The following is a 16,824-nucleotide window of genomic DNA, read 5'->3' as shown; positions in this document are numbered from 1 at the left end:
ATTTTCATTATATCTATGCAGACTTAAGCCAACCATACCCCATGTTGGCGCTAAACACTCCATGACTATCGAAATTCTAAATGTCAAACCAAGTTAGCCTTTCAGTGAGAAATAACAGAACATAATAACAAAACCATTCTGGTTTGTCTAACAGTGACCCACTCTGAAGTCTCTCTCTCCTCCTCCTCTCTTTCAGAATGGACATATCTGTTGCTCAGTGGACCCCATGTGCCTTTAGTTCCTGAAGCTCTGAAGGCACCTCCATGTACAGTGTTATCCATGTAAAAACAACCAGTGTTTTCCACCCTCCAGCCCAACTTCTTTATACCAAATACAAAATATGTATCATAGAACACAGATGGACTACAGTACCCACAAGCCCCCTCTGTGTTCAGCCTCACCAATCAGGGTGACCTGTGTGCATTGAGGAACACCCCCAAATCATCTGCAACATGACGCTGTAAAATACTATTATACTGGCATGAATGTGCTCGATGTAGAAACATTTAGCTAATTTCTAAACTCTTTAAATGTCAATGATATCCTAGATAGTGGTTGTTTTAGTGTAAGTTTCATTTGCTACACTATTAAAGTTGTCAATATTTTGTGGTCCTCTAGCATTATTTTCTATTCATCTTTTACATTTATTTCCAAGCTTGTTAATGTGTAATGGTGAATAAAGTATTTCAATTTACATTAATTGTTTGAGCTTGTCTTTATTAAGATGTTGTGTATTGGTCATTGGAAACCATCGATCTCTGTATTCATTTGAAGTCAAAAACCCATCCTCTCAGGTCTCGTGTACCCGAAAATTCAATCAACACAGATGAGAAATCACTTGAGCTGTGCCTTCCCAGACCTCCCCACTTCCTGTGAAGAGGATAGCGAGGTGAGAGTTAGTTCATGTCAGAACACATGTTTGTGTGACAGTGTGTTTTAGAGCAGAAAAGAGGAGAGGAAACTCAGCCTGACACCAGCAATCACAGCCTATCAGTGGCACCTACACATCATCACGCCTGACCTTTCACATCAAATATTCATTGAGCAGGTGGACTTCCTCTGTCTGCACTGCTGCCGGTGTACATGGTGCTGGTGATGATTACATAGTACAGTGCAGGATCAAGAACCATCCAGATCAGTCTGATTTTGAATGGATTTCTTTTCACCTTTATTTAACCAGGTAGGCTAGTTTACAAGTTCTCATTTGCAACTGCGACCAGGCCAAGATAAGGCATAGCAGTGTGAACAGACAACGCAGAGTTACACATGGAGTAAACAATTAACAAGTCAATAACACAGTAGAAAAAAATAGAGTCTATATACATTGTGTGCAAAAGGCATGAGGAGGTAGGCGAATAATTACAATTTTGCAGATTAACACTGGAGTGATAAATGATCAGATGGTCATGTACAGGTAGAGATATTGGTGTGCAAAAGAGCAGAAAAGTAAATAAATATAAACAGTATGGGGATGAGGTAGGTAAAATTGGGTGGACTATTTACCAATAGACTATGTACAGCTGCAGCGATCGGTTAGCTGCTCAGGTATCAGATGTTTGAAGTTGGTGAGGGAGATAAAAGTCTACAACTTCAGCTATTTTTGCAATTCGTTCCAGTCACAGGCAGCAGAGAACTGGAACGAAAGGCAGCCAAATGAGGTGTTGACTTTAGGGATGGTCAGTGAGATACACCTGCTGGAGCGTGTGCTACGGGTGGGTGATGCCATCGTGACCAGTGAACTGAGATAAGGCAGAGCTTTACCTAGCATGGACTTGTAGATGACCTGGAGCCAGTGGGTCTGGCAACGAATATGTAGCGAGGGCCAGCCGACTAGAGCATACAGGTCGCAGTGGTGGGTGGTATAAGGTGCTTTAGTAACAAAACGGATGGCACTGTGATAAACTGCATCCAGTTTGCTTAGTAGAGTGTTGGAAGCTATTTTGTAGATGACATCGCTGAAGTCGAGGATCGGTAGGATAGTCAGTTTTACTAGGGTAAGTTTGGCGGCGTGAGTGAAGGGGGCTTTGTTGCGGAATAGAAAGCCGACTCTAGATTTGATTTTAGATTAGAGATGTTTGATATGAGTCTGGAAGGAGAGTTTACAGTCGAGCCAGACACCTAGGTACTTATAGATGTCCACATATTCTAGGTCGGAACCATACAGGGTGGTGATGCTAGTCGGGCGTGCGGGTGCAGGCAGCAAACGGTTGAAAAGCATGCATTTGGTTTTACTAGCGTTTAAGAGCAGTTGGAGGCCACGGAAGGGGTGTTGTATGGCATTGAAGCTCGTTTGGAGGTTAGATAGCACAGTGTCCAAGGACGGGCCGGAAGTATACAGAATGGTGTCATCTGCGTAGAGGTGGATCAGGGAATCGCCCGCAGCAAGAGCAACATCATTATACAGAGAAAAGAGTAGGCCCGAGAATTGAACCCTGTGGCACCCCCATGGAGACTGCCAGAGGACCGGACAGCATGCCCTCCAATTTGACACACTGAACTCTGTCTGCAAAGTAGTTGGTGAACCAGGCAAGGCAGTCATCAGAAAAACAGAGGCTAATGAGTCTGCCGATAAGAATATGGTGATTGACAGAGTCGAAAGCCTTGGCAAGGTCGATGAAGACGGCTGCACAGTACTGTCTTTTATCGATAGCGGTTATGATATCGTTTAGTACCTTGAGCGTGGCTGAGGTGCACCCATGACCGGCTCGGAAACCAGATTGCACAGCGGAGAAGGTACGGTGGGATTCTAAATAGTCAGTGATCTGTTTATTAACTTGACATTCAAAGACCTTAGAAGGGCAGGGCAGGATGGATTTAGTTCTGTAACAGTTTGGGTCCAGGGTGTCTCCCCCTTTGAAGAGGGGGATGTCTGCGGCAGCTTTCCAATCCTTGGGGATCTCAGACGATATGAAAGAGAGGTTGAACAGGCTGGTAATAGGGGTTGCGACAATGGCGGCGGATAGTTTCAGAAATAGAGGGTCCAGATTGTCAAGCCAAGCTGATTTGTACGGGTCCAGGTTTTGCAGCTCTTTCAGAACATCTGCTATCTGGATTTGGGTAAAGGAGAACCTGGAGAGGCTTGGGCGAGTAGCTGCGGCGGGGGGGGCCATTGAGAAATGCTTGTTGAAGTTTTCAATAATCATGGATTTATCGGTGGTGACCGTGTTACCTAGCCTCAGTGAAGTGGGCAGCTGGGAGGAGGTGCTCTTGTTCTCCATGGACTTCACAGTGTCCCAGAACTTTTTGGTGTTAGAGCTACAGGATGCAAATTTCTGGCTGAAGAAGCTGGCCTTTGCTTTCCTGACTGACTGCGTGTATTGGTTCCTGACTTCCCTGAACAGTTGCATATCGCAGGGACTATTCGATGCTATTGCAGTCCGCCACAGGATGTTTTTGTGCTGGTCGAGGGCAGTCAGGTCTGGAGTGAACCAAGGGCTATATCTGTTCTTAGTTCTGCATTTTTTGAACGGAGCATGCTTATCTAAAATGGTGAGGAAGGTACTTTTAAAGAATGACCAGGCATCCTCAACTGACGGGATGAGGTCAATGTCCTTTCAGGATATCCGGGCCAGGTTGATTGGAAAGGCCTGCTCACAGAAGTGTTTTATGGAGCGTTTGACAGTGATGAGGGGTGTTCCTTTGACTGCGGATCCGTAGCGGATACAGGCAATGAGGCAGTGATCGCTGAGATCCTGGTTGAAGACAGCGGAAGTGTATTTGGAGGGCCAGTTGGTCAGGATGACGTCTATGAGGGTGCCCTTGTTTACAGATTTAGGGTAGTACCTGGTGGGTTCCTTGATGATTTGTGTGAGATTGAGGGCATCTTAGATTGTAGGACTGCCGGGGTGTAAAGCATATCCCAGTTTAGGTCACCTAACAGAACAAACTCTGAAGTTAGATGGGGGCAATCAATTCACAAATGGTGTCCAGGGCACAGCTGGGAGCTGAGGGGGGTCGGTAGCAGGCGGCAACAGTGAGAGACTTATTTCTGGAGAGAGTAATTTTTAAAATTAGTAGTTCGAACTGTTTGGGTATGGACCTGGAAAGTATGACATTACTTTGCAGGCTATCTCTGCAGTAGACTGCAACTCCTCCCCCTTTGGCAGTTCTATCTTGACGGGAAATGTTATAGTTGGGTATGGAAATCTCAGAAATTTTGGTGGCCTTCCTGAGCCAGGATTCAGACACGGCAAGGACATCAGGGTTAGCAGAGTGTGCTAAAGCAGTGAGTAAAACAAACTTAGGGAGGAGGCTTCTGATGTTGACATGCATGAAACCAAGGCTTTTTCGATCACAGAAGTCAACAAATGAGGGTGCCTGTGGACATGCAGGGCCTGGGTTTACCTCCACATCACCCGCGGATCAGAGGAGGAGTAGTATGAGGGTGTGGCTAAAGGCTATCAAAACTGGTCGCCTAGAGCGTTGGGGACAAAGAATAAAAGGAACAGATTTCTGGGCATCGTAGAATATATTCAGGGCATAATGCGCAGACAGGGGTATGGTGGGGTGCGGGTACAGCGGAGGTAAGCCCAGGCACTGGGTGATGATAAGATAGGTTGTCTCTCTGGACATGATGGTTGTAATGGGTGAGGTCACCGCATGTGTGGGAGGTGGGACAAAGGAGGTATCAGGGGTATGAAGAGTGGAACTAGGGGCTCCATTGTAAACTAAAACAATGATAACTAACCTGAACAACAGTATACAAGGCATATTGACATTTGAGAGAGACATACAGCGAGGCATACAGTAATTGGCAGTGTAGCCTAGTGGTTAGAGCATTGGACTAGTAACCGAAAGGTTGCAAGTTCAAATCCCCGAGCTGACAAGGTACAAAATCTGTCGTTCTGCCCCTGAACAGGCAGTTAACCCACTGTTCCTAGGCCGTTGTTGAAAATAAGAATTTGTTCTTAACTGACTTGCCTAGTAAAATAAAGGTTTAAAAAAAAATCACAGGTGTTGATTGGGAGAGCTAGCTAAACCAGTAGGTGAGACAACAACAGCTAATCAGCTAGCACAACAACAGCAGGTAAAATGGCGTTGACTTGGCAGAGAGGGTCGGATTAACTACACACAGAGCCTGAGTGCGGCTGGGGCCGACAGATAAATCATAAACAAACAGAATGGAGTACTGTGATTAATGGACATTCCAGCAGGCATCAGCTATGTAGAAAAGTGATCACAGTGTCCAGGGGGCAGCGGTGGATGGGACAGGGAAGCTAGACTGACGAGTATTATCCAGGCTAAAAAAACTGGCTGGCTGTGCAGAAGGTAAAAGCAGCTAGCAGTGGCTAACAATGACTAAATAGCTTGTAGCTAGTTAGCTGGTTATGGCTTCTGGAGGTTCTTGAATGTGTTCTAAAAATAATAGCGATTCCGTATCACATTGGGTGAGGCAGGTTACCGGAAGGTATAATCAAATTAAAAATCGAAAAGAGATTGAAAGTAAATATGGGTCCAGTGAGTGGATGGGCTGGCTGGGGAAACGGCGATTCAGATAATTGGAAGGTGTTTGAAGTTTAGGATTTTAAGCATTTTAAGGGTTTGTCAATACGCACACAGTACTTGATTGAGTACTGGATTTGATTGAGAACTTTCATTTGTTCAATACATTGAGCATCTCATTTGTGTATACTGTGATACAGTATATACAATGTCCCAATTGGTTTGCTTTGCTTCCTTACACTGGTTCCAGAGGTAATGGTAATACTTGTATGATTCAGAGTTCAGTGCTTAAAACTCCTAAAAGAATTAGTATATCAATATACAGGCTGGCTTGGAGGAATGAGTTGTACCTGCCGAAGACTCACCAACTAATTCCCTGGGTCTCCCTAGCAGCAGCTTCTTACATGAACAAAAACAAAGCAGAACCGAATCATGGAGCACATTGGTATTCTACCATTTCCTCCTCCCTCAGTGGAACATTTGCCATCTCTCTCTCCTTCAAAACGTGTTATACCTGTCAAATGATGAATATAGACTACTGTGAATGTGTGCCTGACTGCAATATGAAAGTGTGCGTGTGTGCGCATACGAGCGTGTCTGGTTTGTGTGTGTGTATATGTGCGTCCGCAGTGGCTGGAAGCACACTGGCAAGGGCACCATCTGGCAGGCTTTGATCCAGTGACTGCAAGCCGGTGGTGACTCCTAGCTGGTGGTGGCTCCTAGCCGGTGGTGGCTCCTAGCCGGTGGTGGCTCCTAGCCGGTGGTGGCTCCTAGCCGGTGGTGGCTCCTAGCCGGTGGTGGCTCCTTGCCGGTGGTGGCTCCTTGCCGGTGGTGGATCCTAGCCGGTGGTGGCTCCTAGCCGGTGGTGGCTCCTAGCCGGTGGTGACTCCTAGCCGGTGGTGGCTCCTAGCCGGTGGTGGCTCCTAGCCGGTGGTGGCTCCTTGCTGGTGGTGGCTCCTAGCCGGTGGTGGCTCCTTGCCGGTGGTGGCTCCTTGCCGGTGGAGGATCCTAGCCGGTGGTGGCTCCTAGCCGGTGGTGGCTCCTAGCCGGTGGTGACTCCTAGCCGGTGGTGGCTCCTAGCCGGTGGTGGCTCCTAGCCGGTGGTGGCTCCTTGCTGGTAGTGGCTCCTAGCTGGTGGTGGCTCCTTGCCAGAGGCACAGGGGTAGTGGCACAGCGGGGCAGAGTGGTTGTCCAGCTGGCTCCTAAATGTCCAATTTTCCATGGTGGGGTAAGTTGAACTCACCGCAACAGATGTCTCCACCCACATTACTGCCTGTCCTGTGTTCATTACTAATGGACACTCATATTATTGGGTTTGGCATTGGCAGGAGGACTAAGGCTGTGGAGCAGCGCAATAGTTTTACGTGGAGATCTGTAAACACTGTAGTCTTCATAAACCATTAGTTTACAACATGCGTGTTAGTTGGCATTGACAACTCTCAAGGCATCAGAAGAGTAATGTATTGGGGGTCAGTCATCAGACATTATTGAACCCTTTCATAGATCTTGGACGTACAGTGTAGAATGCTACAGTAGCTTGATTCCTCTGTAGGGGACCTGGTTCATAATCTCTGTGTGTTAGAGGGAGCAGCAGAGACTCAACCTCAACTCTTTATTAATTGGCAAATTTGTTCATATGTAAATCCAAGACAGTGCTGACTATGTATAGCAAAGCCTCCAATTATCACTATATGTCCAGATTTAGCCTACATTTAACTAGATATGACATGCAGTATGTGCTTATTTGGCAAAATAGTTGGTTGAATGCACTAAAGCTGCAGTCACTTATTTTTGATTCTCCCAACAAGTGTGTATTGCATCAGCAAGTAAATTAAGGGAGGTGTCAACACTCAAGGCTATACGAGCTGAGAAACCACCTCCGCTGCATAGCCATACAGTATATGTGCAGGTATTAGTTCCAGTGTGCAACCACCATTGCTTAACTCAAAGCACTTCATCCTCGCTGATAAAAATGAACTCTTGCCACCTCTCTATTCCAAAGAAAAGGAAGCAGAAGAAAATCAAATCGGAGTAATAACTTTTTTTGTTGTCCGTCAATCTCTCTTCCAAGCGAGTGACTGGATATAGGCTACCCAGGGACTAATCTGAGCCCCCTGTCTCACAGTAGGAATCAGGCAGGGATAACATCATCATCCACAGCGCCAGACACAGCTGACAGACAGACTGTCTTCAGAAACCACCCTGCCTCTGTCCTGACTGGTGGATTCACAGCTGACAGACAGACTGTCTTCAGAAACCACCCTGCCTCTGTCCTGACTGGTGGATTCAGAGGTGACTCACAGTTCACAGACATGAAGTTGAACCAAGAGGGCTAATCATGGCCCAACGGCACGAACAGGGCTATGTTTAAGTGTAGATAATATCTTTCATATCTTACCTTGTGTAAATACAGTACTACTATAATTATACTAGCTCTCTCATTTTCCAAGTTGTATTAGTTATATGTACAGGATACACCTGGTCTACACCATCCAATGAAATGTTTACTTGCAGGTTCCCTCTTGACAATGCAACAGTAATCTTACATATTCCATGTAATTGGGTCAGCAGCTGTATGAAGTTGACCTGAGGAGTTGCTTGGCAACAGTGTCAATGCGTGCTACATCTACTGTATATAAAATATGAACTAGTTTCAGCATTGAGGTTATGTAACAGATAGGCACCTCATTCTATCTCACACTGATATTCTTCAATCCCACAAAGTATATCAGTTCATAAGGGCACCGGCAACCTAGTATGTAGCAAAATGTATTCATTTTATTGATACCATTACTCGGCAGACATTTATTGCGTCAACATGTTAAAAAGAGATATCCTTTGTTTAAAAACCACACACACACAAGAATGCAAAATAGCTGTCAGTTATGCAACACAATACCATGTATAACAGCAGGGTGAACATTCAGTTCCAACCAAAGCAGAATATTTTACAAACATATCACTAGATCACTTCTAGTGAGATAAACACACTCATTTAGCCATTGCCCCATACATTTAGCAATTTGTTGCCTTGTTGCGAAGCCGTATCTCCAAAATGAAATAAGTTGAGCTGTAATGAGGACTCTGACCTGTAAAGTGTAGAAGGGGGATCACTGAACCAAGGACCATACGCCACTTACATGAACTACATTGACCTCTTCACAGAATTGTCAGCTCTTGCTGTCTCTGATACATACGCACGCACGCACGCACAAACTCAAACGCACAACACTGTTAGAAAACACTTCAATAACAGAGCATTGGTATACAGCAGTTGCACACTTAACGTATGTGATATAATAACACTCATAACTCTCATAAATACTAAAAACTCCCACTCTCTTTTGCTTGTCAGCTGTAAGAGGTCACATTCTCTATGTGTTCTCTCAAACCAATCCGTACCCCAATATTGGCTTCGAACCAAGGACGTACTTGTGGTACATATACTGCTGGGGGATATGATATGGGTAAGGTGCATCAGTTAGATTTGGTGTTCTTCTCTCTCCTTCTATAACAAAAGCACATTTACCCTGCCAAGGGCAAATCACCTTTCTGACCTAATTGGCATTATATCTGAGTATTTTGACCAGATAAGCGATCATGAGGTGACTTTTTAATGTTATTTGAAAATAGCTTATGCCTTTTATCTTGCATTTGATAATACAACCAAAAAATGAAGAGGTGGTCATAGTATTATCATCATCGTAACGATGTTTAGCAATCTAGTCATTTCTATGACTACAAGAGAAGAGGCACGTGAAGATGGGATATGTAAGAATTATCAAGATAGCAAATGAATTCAAAAACCTGTGATAAAGTCTGAAAGGGTAAACATTGTCCAACATTGTGAAGTGGAACATTGAAATAAACAAGACAGACACACATTATCAGACGCTGTCACACCCTGACCATAGTTTGCTTTGTATGTTTCTATGTTTTGTTTGGTCAGGGTGTGATCTGAGTGGGCATTCTATGTTGGATGTCTTGTTTGTCTATTTCTATGTCTGGCCTGATATCGTTCTCAATCAGAGGCAGGTGTTAGTCATTGTCTCTGATTGGGAACCATATTTAGGTAGCCTGTTTGGTGTTGGGTTTTGTGGGTGATTGTTCCTGTCTCTGTGTTTGCACTAGATAGGGCTGGTTTGGTTTTTCCACATTTATTGTTTTGTTAGTCTATTCATGTTTCGTCTCTGTATTAAAGTACCATGAATAAGAACCACGCTGTGTTTTGGTCCGCCTCTCCTTCACCAAAAGAAAAGCGTTACAGACGTCTTCTGTTTTGCTGCCTATGGTATAGACTATGTTGCTGTCCTTTAGTGGGCGTGGGTTTATCAAGGCACCTCTTCAACTGTAATACTCAAGTTGTACAATATAAACTAGCCATGACCATTGTGTCAAACATCGACTGTAGAAATAGTTCCCCACATAGGCACCAAAATATGTCACGATAAAAGAGAAAACATCTTGATATTGTAAAAACGTCAAATCTAGCGAGAGCACCATGTTGACAATAGAACTTTACAGTGAGGGAGGTTAAAATAAGCTGTTTTTCATTGAGTTGGTGTCAGCTTAGAGGTTTTACAATTCAAATAAATAATAATAATAAAATAATCACAGTAGCAAAACAAAGTGGCCATTGTAGCTACATCCTCCTGCTCCAGGAATAATCAGTGTTGGGGTCAAAATCTACCCAGACTGAAAAAGATCTAGACTGAAATTGAGTTTCAGTTTGGTCTCTCTCCTGTGTCTCCTCTCCTCCCTCCAGGCTGTGTGTCTGTCAGTAGAAGCATAACAGTACTTCCCCTCAGGGCAGTAAGGTCAGGGCGGTGACAGTTTGCCAACATCAAAGGAAACTGCCGGCTCTCTTGGCTCCGTGCCTTCGATGACAATGCTGGGATGCGTCTCCTGGGTCTCCATGGAAACAGGCGAAGTGGAGTTGGTGGAGGTGGCAGAGTGCAGAGCAAAATGATGCCCGTCCACTGATAGCAGCATGGGGGTTCCGGAACGTTTGAGCGCCTCGCTCATAGAGATGTGCACCTCCTCTGGCGTGAGTCCCATGTCCTTACTATACTCAGATGGAGACTTCCTCTTGATCCTCTCATATGTCTTGTCCACCTGGCCCTCCGGGAAGGTCTCGCTGTCCTGAAAACGTCCCAGCAGCCAGATGAAGAAGCCGAAGAGGACAAAGGCAGCCAGGCTGGGGATGAAGGCCAGGCACTTGACTTCCAGGCTGGCACCCACATAGCGGCTATGCAGGAACATGTCCCGATGGACATACGAGCGGTTGGTCAGCGGGTCCACGTGGCTGGAGCGCCACTTGTAGGTGAGCGTGCTGCGGTTGAAGTCGCCCAGTGTGTTGGGCTCCTCCACAGTGAAGATCTTCTCCCCTGGACCAACGTACTGGCCGTACTCGTAGGGCTTGTAGAAGATCTGGTTCTTCCACATGTTCAGGTCCAGGATTAACACCAGGAAGATGATGCCGTAGTTGAACCACTTACCTGCAGGGACAAACAATATGGAGGGCAGTTAGGGTAATTTCTAGATGTCAAAATCCAGTTTTAAAGTATTTGTTGTGCCCAAGCTGACGTTGACATGCTCTTTAATTCACTGATTTCTGTAGTAAAGCTTTTATGAATCAAATTAATTTAAGGTAATCAACTGGCTGGCTGGCTGGCTGGCTGGCAGGCAGGCAGGCAGGCAGGCAGGCAGGCAGGCAGGCAGGCAGGCAGGCAGGCAGGCAGGCAGGCAGGCAGGCAGGCAGGCAGGCAGGCAGGCAGGCAGGCAGGCAGGCAGGCAGGCAGGCAGGCAGGCAGGCAGGCAGGCAGGCAGGCAGGCAGGCAGGCAGGCAGGCAGGCAGGCAGGCAGGCAGGCAGGCAGGCAGGCAGGCAGGCAGGCAGGCAGGCAGGCAGGCAGGCAGGCAGGCAGGCAGGCAGGCAGGCAGGCAGGCAGGCAGGCAGGCAGGCAGGCAGGCAGGCAGGCAGGCAGGCAGGCAGGCAGGCAGGCAGGCAGGCAGGCAGGCAGGCAGGCAGGCAGGCAGGCAGGCAGGCAGGCAGGCAGGCAGGCAGGCAGGCAGGCAGGCAGGCAGGCAGGCAGGCAGGCAGGCAGGCAGGCAGGCAGGCAGGCAGGCAGGCAGGCAGGCAGGCAGGCAGGCAGGCAGGCAGGCAGGCAGGCAGGCAGGCAGGCAGGCAGGCAGGCAGGCAGGCAGGCAGGCAGGCAGGCAGGCAGGCAGGCAGGCAGGCAGGCAGGCAGGCAGGCAGGCAGGCAGGCAGGCAGGCAGGCAGGCAGGCAGGCAGGCAGGCAGGCAGGCAGGCAGGCAGGCAGGCAGGCAGGCAGGCAGGCAGGCAGGCAGGCAGGCAGGCAGGCAGGCAGGCAGGCAGGCAGGCAGGCAGGCAGGCAGGCAGGCAGGCAGGCAGGCAGGCAGGCAGGCAGGCAGGCAGGCAGGCAGGCAGGCAGGCAGGCAGGCAGGCAGGCAGGCAGGCAGGCAGGCAGGCAGGCAGGCAGGCAGGCAGGCAGGCAGGCAGGCAGGCAGGCAGGCAGGCAGGCAGGCAGGCAGGCAGGCAGGCAGGCAGGCAGGCAGGCAGGCAGGCAGGCAGGCAGGCAGGCAGGCAGGCAGGCAGGCAGGCAGGCAGGCAGGCAGGCAGGCAGGCAGGCAGGCAGGCAGGCAGGCAGGCAGGCAGGCAGGCAGGCAGGCAGGCAGGCAGGCAGGCAGGCAGGCAGGCAGGCAGGCAGGCAGGGTGTTAAGGCATATGATAATATATTTGCAGGTATCAGGTCCAACATTGACACTTAATGAAATGAGGTCATAATATTAATGGTAGCAATCTCTCCAGGTTTACTGATCTAAAGGCAGATAGCTTCATCTGTACATGTGACACAATTCCTTCCCTTTCCTGAGACGCACCACCGTTAACAAGCTTTTAGTCAAAGCAATCACGTATCAATCAAGAATATTAACATAATGCTAAATGGATGTGCGATGCATTAGGGTTAACAACCAAGTGCAAATCAGGGAGCGTTTGAACATTTTAACATCTAGCGTGGGAACATTAGTTTCTCTCCCCCTTAATGGTTGTCACATTTACACTTTAGCAGATGCTCTAATCCAGAGTGATTTACAGGAACAATTAGGGTTAAGTGCCTTGCTCAAGGGCACATCCACAGATATTTCACCTAGTCAGCTTAGAGACTTGAACCAGTGACCTTTCAGTTACCGGCCCAATGCTCTTAACCTCTAGGCTACCTGTCGCCCCACATGAGTTTACCAAATTACTTCAAATGAAAGAAAACAAGTGCAACACATTTAATAATATCAATACTTGGGGAATGCTGTGGAACAGAATGAAACCTGGGTGATTGTTTAAATGGAAGAGTTAACTCTCATATGCTTATACACCTTTCTGTCTGACGCAGCAGGGATGCTAGGTGAAGGGGGAGGGCAGAAACAAGCAACACTGGTAGGATGAAGAAGACATGTCAGAGCAGGTATGTCTGATCTGTATTCATCTTAGGCCAGTGTCATGGTGTAACCATCAAAACACAGCTAGTCAGATGGAATGTGAAAATATTGAAGTAATAGTGGTAACCCTCTATACCACCTAAATCAATTGGGATAGTATGTTTACTTATATAGTATGCCTGCTAATATATGTACCTGTGATATGGATGTGGTATTCCTCTTTGAAGATGCTCTTGCAGACAGGAAGTTTGAACTTGAGCTGAGTGGTGGACATGCCAGGCAGGTTCATATCCAGGTCGCCCATGAACTGAGGAAAATCCCAATCCTAATGACATCAAACATATGATCAAACAATGCAAATACAAAATACATCAGGCCATCAAAATCATTTACTGATAGTGACAGCTTTTACTGAAGTAAACAACACACATCATGTAACACCTAGCATAAAAGCAAAGACAAAAGAAGAATCTGAACCGGCTCCAAAGTCTAATGGTGCGTGTGTAGCAGGGATTTATTTGAATATATAAAATGATACTAACTAGGGATTCATTGTTGTTCATTGATGGGTAAGTTCCACAGGGGTCAAATGCCTTAACTGTGAGCTGCAGTGCATAGTGTGTGTTTACATGGCCTTGTATTGTGCCTGTGTGCATTGAGGTTTTCTCATGTCAAAACACCTCAGGAATCACTCACAGACATCTATAAGTTGCCCTCTGTGTCTCAGTCTTTGCTTTGGAATAGTCAATACAGACTCAATATCGTATAGATATAAGATGGCGGAACATCGACTGAAACAAACAGGTGTCTGGGAAGAATGTGATGTTGAACAGATAGAGGGACATACTGTTCATTTTAGACAACAAAAGCACACTGAGATCTTTCTATCTTTTTATGAATAGCTGCATTTTCCTCAGATTCTAACAGTCTAGTTACGTACCTAGCCAGCAGCCATTTCTAATGCTATTCAATTCTATACATTTTAAGATGTTAGGGTGAATGAAGAATCCATATGTATGAATGTTCATATGGAAAAATATGAGAAGGAATTTCCCCCTTGATATTAATTAGACCTTCCACCTACTCAACTGTACTTCGTTTCTTGATACTAATAAGCTTGACATTTAAGTCATGTGCCCCCCTCACAACAAATAATGAGTCTCTAGGACATACTGTAGTAAACAGTGCACACACGCACACATGCATGCACACACACACAAAAACACACAAAACAATTACAAGCTTGCTAGGTCACAATGGATTCTTTGGAAGAGACACTCACACATTGGCTGTGTTCAGTGTTCTGTCACTCATGGGGACACTACGTCACCCGCCTTTAGTAAAGGTAGACATCTAGAATGTGAGCCCTTTGGGTGTTGCCATAGAGTTGCATTAGAAGTGCCCTTCCAAGAAAGCTCAATGTCATTGGCCACAGATAAAAGTATGTCTAATCACGTGATATCTACAGTAGCTTTGATTGGACAACATCTTACTTTCAAAATCTTAGTTAGCAGTCATCATCATAAATCAAGTCGACAATATTTGTAACCCTTGTCTTATGAAGATAAATAATGAAGAGAAATTATAGATAAAACGTATTGGTGCTCATCGGCCATTGGACATAAACATTACACAACAAGTTGGAGTTGTTTGGAAGGAATCGGTGACAGTGGCTATCCGCAGGCATTGCAACTGGGAAGTCAGACTGAAATAATAAGTTTTGACGGACCGCCGCGCACAACAAGGTGAGTCCAAAAATGTCTTATAAGATGTAATATGCCAGGGAGATATGGTCAGCCATATCAGCTTTGTTTAAAACAAAGAGGCAGTAAGGCAGTAAACAAGGCTGAATGAATTGTTTCACTGCCAGCCAAGGCTCTGCTGATAGCCAGGTGTGCGGTGGTAAGAATTTACTCCATTGTGCTGTTGGGACATCTTTATGTCAGCCCTAACAGTTTCTGGGCATCGCTTGTCGCCGTTATGGTGCAATTCATGTATTGTTAAGTGTTGGGATAACCCGAACATGGGTTAATTTAACCATCAGTTGTTTTTTTTTCCTTTTCCTGCTGGGTTGACCCAGCAGCTGGGTCTTTTTAACATAATCCTCAGATTCTTTTCAGGAGCTGTGGCTTATTAGGGGTGTGACTTCCGACAGTTATTTTTGGCCATCCGTGAGAGTAAATGTCATTCATGTTCATCATGTTTTTTACTTTTCTTTATCTCAAGTATAAATACAGTACACACACTAAAAGGTAAAAAAAAAAATGTTTTGAGAAAAATAGTGGTTAGACAACTGCAAACTTCAAGGAGTAGGGCATTCAAAGAGTTGGTTTGATGGGAAGTCATGATGTCATCGGCCTTGCCTCTCACTTGAGGAACAATAGAGGAACAACAGAACAAAATAGGAAAGGCCCACCCCCCTCACTTGTGCTAGTTCATGACTTACCTGGACCACCTATTGAGATGTGCCTTTTGTAAATCAGATGACATGATGTGAAAAGGATACTGGAGTGCCACTTTAAGTTTGTACACTGCAAATAAAAATGTTCCTTAAATATTTTTACACATGACATATTCTATTATAATATTAATAACAGGATTTTTTTACACATTGCAACAAAGTGATGCAATGTGAGATTTGTATAGGCTTTTAAGGAACTCCGTTATCTTCAGAAAAGCTTCAAAAGTGTCTGTGTTCAACCTTACCATGTGAAAACAATGGCCAAATATAACTATCTAAAAACCACAACTCTACTAAGCCACACCTCCAGTCTTCTGATCTAACCCGCTGGGTCATATCTCAATACCCCAGCATCAATAACCCAGCACTAACAACCTTGCTCTTTTTAGAAAACAACCCAACTAAGTGGCCCAATGCCTGCACCCTGCAGTTGGGTCATCCAAACAACCCAACATTTTTGAGACTATACCAGACAGAACACATACATATGAAGGTGAATGAAGCCATTTCAAAGGCTGTGACTGAGGCTGAGTAGAGGAGTGTTTGTTGACTACCAGAGTAAAGTGCATGGACAGCCAGCCTCAGATCCATGTGAGCACTACCGGCGGGGACTGATTGAAATCATAAATAACCGTAGTAAACATGCTTGCTGTACACAGAGCAGAAAACGAGAAGATGCTAGCAATCATAAACAACAACAGCAATCATGAATGATGCAGGGGTGATGTGATTGGTGGGTAGTTGGGTACTGGCTGGGGCCATGGAGTCAAAATAGGGATGTCATACTATAGAGACTGCTGTAGTCATGAGGCAGGAGATGAGAGCTGAAACTGACAGCATGCTGAATGTAAGGTACCTGTTGTATTCGGCGCACGTGACAAATAAACTTGGATTTGATTTGAATAATAATAATAATAATATATGCCATTTAACAGACACTTAAATCCAAAGTCACTTACAGTCATGCATGCACACATTTTACAAATGGGTGGCCACAGGAATCAAACCTACAACTCTGGCATTACAGACAACATGCTCTATCAACTGAGCCATACAGGACCAAGATGGTGCCTGTTTCTGAGATGGAAAGGGACCCTGGTGAAAAGCAAGGAGGCCTATGCAAACAAAAGCAGGCATGGTAAAAAGTTGTGAGAAGTTGTAATCTTGTAATACAATCCTTTAAAACTATTGAATGGCTGAGCTGAGGCAAATGAAATAGCATTGAAAATACATTATATTGGATTTGTTCTTTTTTTGTCAGTTATTGTGCTACAGATAAATCATTTGTGTTAGCTAATAATAAAAGTGTGGTAACAACAGGTGCCAAGTGTGCAGAATAAGGTAGGCTGAGGTATTATTGACACAATAAGGTTGTGCACTTATCCATGAGCAGGTACTAGGTAGTTTCAATAATGAATCATGTAGAAACATATATTTAAGGGATACTACAGATTAGACTACTCCA

At 45.6% G+C, this 16,824-nt stretch overlaps 2 protein-coding genes across 2 annotated transcripts in view; one reads left to right on the top strand and one right to left on the bottom strand.

Annotated features, from left to right (window-relative positions):
* Positions 1-696, top strand: part of LOC135524539 (protein kinase C-binding protein NELL2a-like) — a 104,513-nt gene extending 103,817 nt beyond the window's left edge. The window contains exon 20 of the mRNA XM_064952158.1: positions 197-696. Coding sequence (XP_064808230.1) covers positions 197-238 — 42 coding nt within the window. The 3' untranslated portion in view covers positions 239-696. The remainder of the gene's footprint in view (positions 1-196) is intronic.
* A 7,502-nt stretch (positions 697-8,198) lies between these two features.
* LOC135525302 (transmembrane protein 117-like) overlaps positions 8,199-16,824 on the bottom strand; it is an 89,055-nt gene continuing 80,429 nt past the window's right edge. The window contains exons 7-8 of the mRNA XM_064953010.1: positions 13,094-13,223; positions 8,199-10,940 (exon numbers count right to left, since the gene is read on the bottom strand). Of these exons, the coding sequence (XP_064809082.1) occupies positions 10,261-10,940; positions 13,094-13,223 (810 nt within the window). The 3' untranslated portion in view covers positions 8,199-10,260. The remainder of the gene's footprint in view (positions 10,941-13,093; positions 13,224-16,824) is intronic.

The sequence above is a fragment of the Oncorhynchus masou genome, chromosome 31, assembly GCF_036934945.1.
Source record: "Oncorhynchus masou masou isolate Uvic2021 chromosome 31, UVic_Omas_1.1, whole genome shotgun sequence".
Taxonomy (NCBI): Eukaryota; Metazoa; Chordata; class Actinopteri; order Salmoniformes; family Salmonidae; genus Oncorhynchus; species Oncorhynchus masou.
This window is presented reverse-complemented; position numbering and strand designations above follow the sequence as displayed.